The sequence below is a fragment of the Urtica dioica genome, chromosome 5 (assembly GCF_054948205.1).
Source record: "Urtica dioica subsp. dioica isolate 48M chromosome 5, U.dioica_male_clone48M_v1_H2, whole genome shotgun sequence".
Lineage (NCBI taxonomy): Eukaryota > Viridiplantae > Streptophyta > Magnoliopsida > Rosales > Urticaceae > Urtica > Urtica dioica.
In genome coordinates this window covers 24,946,854-24,952,978 of record NC_142760.1, presented here as the reverse complement: position 1 = coordinate 24,952,978, position 6,125 = coordinate 24,946,854, and the positions used below count along the sequence as shown (strand labels likewise).

Below are 6,125 nucleotides of genomic sequence, written 5' to 3'. Positions count from 1 at the left end.
CCTAGAATTGACGTAAGCATTGCATCTCATCAGCTGAATGTAGATCCAAGCTTCAAACCGGATCAGGAAATTGAATTTGTAGTAGTGAAAGACACGCAAGCTCGACCCGCCAAATTAGTCAAATAAGAAGTAGATCGACTCCAGAAGGCAGGATCAATTCGAGAAATAATATACCCCGATTGGTTAGCCAACACGGTTATAGTAAAGAAAAAGAATGGGAAATGGAGGGTATGCGTAGATTTCACCGATCTTAACAAGGCATGCCCGAAAGATAGTTTTCCCCTTTCGCATATCGATCGGTTGGTTGAAGCAACTGCTGGGCATAAGATCATATCTTTCATGGATACATTTTTCAGGTACAACCAAATCTTAATGCATCCCAAAGATCAAGACAAAACCACTTTCATCACAGATAGAGGAATCTATTGTTATAAAGTGATGCCATTTGGTCTAAAAAATGCAGGCGCAACTTATCAAGGACTCGTGAACAAAATGTTCGAAGAGAAACTAGGACCGTGGAATTCTACATCGACGATATGTTGGTAAAGTCTATCCGCGACATGGATCACATAGCCCACCTCGAGGAATGTTTCAAGGTATTAAACCAATACCAGATGAAACTAAATACTACGAAGTGTTCATTCGGGATATCGTCGGGAAATTCTTGGGTTACTTAGTGATCCAGCGCGGCATCAAAGCGAACCTTAATCAAATCCTAGACTTAACAGGAATGCCCTCGCCCAAGATTAAACGAGAGGTTAAACGATTGACCGGAATGGTAGCAACGCTAAACCGGTTCATCTCGAAATCGACAGACAAATGTCTCCCATTCTTTAAGTGTGTCAAGAAAAACACCGGAAAGGATTTCAAATGGGACGATGCTTGTGAGAAGGCATTTCAGCAATTAAAGGAATATTTAGCTTCTCCATCCATGTTGCCCAAGCCCGTGGAAGGAGAACCCATATACCTTTATGTTGATGTATCACCCACCGCATTCAGTGGCGTACTGGTATGAGAGGAAGTGGGAAATCAAAAACCTATCTTTGACATCAGTTAGAGCTTCAAAGATGCGGAAACCCAATATCCCGCTATCGAAAAACTGGCATTACCCGTGGTGGTGTCAGCAAGGAAATTACGACCGTATTTCCAATCGCATCCCATAGTAGTAATGACCACCCATTTATTGTGTACCGTCCTCCACAGTCCAAACCAATGCGGAATATTGATCAAATAGAATATCGGATGAGGACATGCTCTAAGTCTCAGGTCCTCCCCGACTTTCTATTTGAGCTCCTGACCGACCATGAGGAAGACTTGAGACCAGAGGGAGTTTGGACACTCAATGCAGATGGAGCATCCTCAAAGTAAGGGTCCAGGACCGGAATTCGGCTCGTTTCTCCAACAGAGAAGTACTCGAACAGTCCTTCCAATTGGGATTCGATGCTTCAAATAACGAAGTCGAATACGAGGCCCTAATTGCTGGAAAACGCCTTGCGAAAGGTGTTAGAGCGAAAAACATGAATTCATTGTGCGATTATCAGCTCGTGGCCAATCAGTTCAGCTCTGTTTTTGATACACGCGAGGAACACATGAAGAACTACGTATCCATTGTTCGTGATCTCGCTGAGCAGTTCGACAAGTTTGAACTAACCAGGATTCCCCGAGGCGAGCACACGGCTGTAGACGCCTTGGCCGCACTTGCCTCCACGTCGGATCCAAACGTGAAAAGGGTCATCCCTGTGGAAGCAATAGAATCACCCGGTATACAACTGGAAGTCAATTACATAGCAGCAAAAGAGGGAGATTGGCGATCACCCAAGTAAAATTGTCGTTCCTTTTATATGTGAAAAAAAAACATCATTCAACTTGAGTATACTGAGTAACATGATAAAAATCCTAATTACCATACAACAAATCCCAGCATTTTCATTCCGTGCTGAACCAAAAACCATAGTATAAATTAATACATTGGCATATAAGTGTACTACGATATGCATCTACTTTACCGTCAATAATTAAAATACTTAAAGAATGTTACAAAGAAACTACTGAAATATGAACTAATATTTTACGAGCCAAACAAATAAAAAGGATTTCTATCATAAATGATAATTATATGATTAGAACATGAATTAACTTAGTTTATTTGGTCATGATCTATTTTGAGAGATCATTATATTATTTTTCCTATTTTATAAAATTCGTGTCAAATTATCTATTCTTTGCTATAGTGTTTGACTTTGACTGTGGACACTACTATTTTGAAAGACCAAATTTATTATTTTTTTCCTATCTTATTAAATTCGTGTAACATCTATTGCTAGTGTTTGACTTTTACCTGTGGTGGAGACAAAATTTTGATTCAGTGTGATCAAAGGCTTATATGGATTCAGATGGACAAATTTCAAAAGAATAATGAGAATATATATTATATATCATGCAAATTACAAACTACACAAAGCGGATGAGAAACAAACACATTTATGCAATATATTAGGTAAATATGATCGTAGATCCACAAGAGAATGAGGGAAATTACGCCGAGTACTTTCAAAGCAATCAATCGGTAAATGGTATTAACACATAACAATCACCAATAACTTCAAAACATAGACAGACATGCCGAGCTCGTTTTTGCTCGCCTCTTGCGCTCACAAGATCGAACAACATTGATTGGTCTTTTTCGCCTGCTTGTAGAACATCTGATTCACAAAACATCCACTATTAGGTACTCGTATAGCTTTTTCAAAAGGAAAATCAGCACCAGCACAATTGTCTTGAAACATGCAGAGAGATAAACTGTTCACTAAGAGCTTAAGATTCAGGCACATGAACAGATAGATCCTGTTTCTCAACTTCTGAACCACAGCATGACATGTCATAACGTTAGACCCGGAAGGGGTAATTAGTCATTCAATTATCTAATTTCGGTTTTAGTTATTCAAAGTTTATTTTAGTATAAAGAAGTCATTAAAATGAGTCATAAGGTTAGCAAAAGGGCTGTCGAGTTTATTGTTTTCTTTTTCTTACGAGTATAGTAGTGTAATCGGAGAAATTGGTTCAGCTCTCAAATTGTAAACCGAGTTTATATTGAATATTAGTGCATTGTGTTCAGAAATACCCCTGATTCACATAATTACAAGATTTGAATCTTAGTTCTACCTGGACGTTTCAGAGTTGAAACCTTGTTTGACTACTAGATTTTAAGCCATCCACAGGGCACATTAACACAGAATTCCACGAGATCTGTAAGTAGATACGTTAAGACAAACCTGTGATGCTGCACTGAGATCAGAACTCTTCTCGACTAAGCTGTCCAATCTCTCACCTCTAGCAAGCACGCTGTCAATGGTTTGGTGCTGTAACAAGAAGCACATGTCAGAGACTAGAAATTAACTGAAAAAAAAAAAAATAGCTGGATGAAAAAGAAAAAAATCACGATAAGAGAGGCTTGTGATGTACTTACAAGGATAATTTTCGTCTCATCCAACTCCCTTTGTATTCTCATCAACTTATCCGCCTCCGCAGGATCCTGAATTAAATCAGAGAGGATCAAAGTTGTTAATGACCTTACAGATGATATATTCTTTTTTAAAACTTGAGAAAGAATTACCCTTCAGATGTCTAATCAAACTGAGAAAGGATCATTCTTTTAGCTCCAGTTATATACCTGGAATTTTATGAGAGCTTCATTTAGGTAAGGCCAGGCTTGAGTACCATCTGCTTGAGCAGTTCTCCATGAATCTCCAAAGGCTTTCTGATACTCGTCTAGTACCTGTAGAAATCAATTTTTTCAGCAAAGTAATGGGAAATTAAAAAAAAAAAAGAAAAAAAGAAAAAAAAAAAGAAGAAGCAATGAAGCGTCATATATACCTGAAATCTAATGTAGGTTTTAGCTTTTTAACTAGAAACCCATATGCATACTTTTATAAATAATTGAATAAAGCTATTTTATCGACTGTGACCCATTTGGAAAATGGAAAAAACAACATTTCAGGCATTAGAAAATACAGCCAAAAGGGAATTTCGAGTTCTCTCGAAGGAAAGGCATAGATAAACACAAACTTCACACATGAAAATACTAAGTGGAAATACATGTCTTGATATCATCCAAACATCTATCTAAATAATTCCTTTGTTAACATTGTAGTTTCAAATATATAAACAGCCACAAAAGTACCTGGTTTAGCAATGAAAATGAGCTCCGAACAGGGTAATGGTCATCCATAAATCCCACCGCACAAAGACCATTTCTGTTGTAAGCATGAACCTTGTACTCTGCAAAGAACATATGAACAACCGGACATAATCACTGATCAAACAAAAAACAACATAGGACTCTAAACTAACCCTGCTAGAATACCACTCCCTTTGTCTCATACAAAAATCCAAAGACCCAATTCCACAACCAGAAGTAATATCGTTTCCAAGATGTAGAACTTGTGCACAAAACACTTGAACATTCAAGCGAATAAAAAAATCCAACACTAAAAAAAAGTATAATTTACAGTTTAACTCATATTTATCTAAAAACGTTTGAACAAAAGTTTAGAACATAACGACCAACCAGACACAAAACACAAAGAAACCCTTATTTTCCAATCAAATTAAACACCCGAAACCCTAAGAAACAAATTCTAACCTGAGTTTTCTCTTAAAAGACCCGCAACCATTAATAAAGTAATATATACATATATATACATATATACATATATATACATATTTATATAATATATATATATATATATATATATATATATATATATATATATATATTCTATCAAATAAGTGAATAACATAGCTACGCGAAAAAAAAAATATACATTTACAAAAGAAACAATTATTACATCCAACTGATACACGGGAAACAATTAATATCTAAAAATAATCCAAATTCAAGCTGATTGAGAATTAGAAGTGATAAATCAACTCAAGCTGATCAGACAAATCGCAGATCACAAACAAACATTTCGAATTTCACACACATAACACAACATACTTTTTTTTTTTTTTTTGCAAGATTGAAAGTTATCAATCAACTCAATCAAAAGCAAAATGAATTGAACAATCTCAAACCTTCGTGTTGCACCGATTGGCGCTGAGACGGAGGGGTTCGTTTGGCGACCGTACGCCCAACGAATACAATGAATTCCTTGACGCTTGACCTCTGAAAGTACCCGAAATTGCTCACATCGGTGGCGTTCGCAAGAATTACCGGCTCCGATCCCGCGGGTTCGCACTTAAGAACCAGCAACGCAGTGACCTTCATCTTTATCTCGCTAGAAAGTCCTCTTTCTCTCTCTCTCTCTCTAAACTGTGAAGAGGAAAGCGAGAATTGAAGAATCTGAAGAACTGTGATTTGAGAGAGAGAGAGAGAGAGGTGATGACGGAAAGAGTAATGGAAAGAAAGAGAAATTCGGATCGGTTCTTTTACTAAATTGAGGTCATGATCTGGTGTGATTGGGTTTATTTTGTTAGTGTGTTACTTTAGTACGTGGCGTGATTTTTATCGGGCCGCCTTATGTCGCGTTTTGCTTTCATAAATTCGAACAACTAGGCTACTGGCCTTTTAAATTATAGCTCAATTATACATTTATTCAGGAAAATAACTCATATTTCTCGTATTTTCAAAATTGCTTTTGATTTCATAAAACTTCGTTCTTATTTGTTTGTTAATTTAAATTTTTTTCAATTATTCATCATCGCATTTGAATCTGATTCAAATCGTTCGCCAAATCGGAGACATATATTTTTCTTTTTCGAATGGTAAATAATATTTACTATCGAATGGCTGGACTGTAAATATTATTTACCATTCGAAAAAGCAAAATACATGTCTCCAATTTGGCGAACGGTTTCATGATTCAAATCCGATGATGAATAACTGGAAAAAAAAAAAAAATTTAATTAACAAACAAATAAGAACGAAGTTTTATGAAACCAATGGCAATTTTGGAAATATGAGACGACTCATTTGGAATAGATGTTTAGGATCGTCGATTTCGTAGATGTTCTTATATTATCTGTTTGTCTAAGTTAGTCATTTAATGTTGTCAATGGTGTCCACAAGAAGAGTAGTAGTGTCTATTTATGTATATTTGATGTCATATAGTCTTACGAAGACT

General features: G+C 36.4%; 1 protein-coding gene across 1 annotated transcript; it reads right to left on the bottom strand.

Moving 5' to 3' along the window:
• Positions 1–2,396: 2,396 nt before the first annotated feature.
• LOC149397649 (VAMP-like protein YKT61) lies at positions 2,397–5,421 on the bottom strand. Its single transcript, XM_089615849.1, has 6 exons — positions 5,077–5,421; positions 4,181–4,278; positions 3,671–3,775; positions 3,467–3,532; positions 3,273–3,359; positions 2,397–2,702 (listed from the first exon to the last, which is right to left on the bottom strand). The coding sequence occupies exons 1-6, from the start codon at positions 5,267–5,269 to the stop codon at positions 2,652–2,654; spliced, it is 600 nt and encodes a 199-aa protein (XP_089471975.1). The 5' UTR covers positions 5,270–5,421; the 3' UTR covers positions 2,397–2,651.
• Between the last annotated feature and the right edge of the window lie 704 nt (positions 5,422–6,125).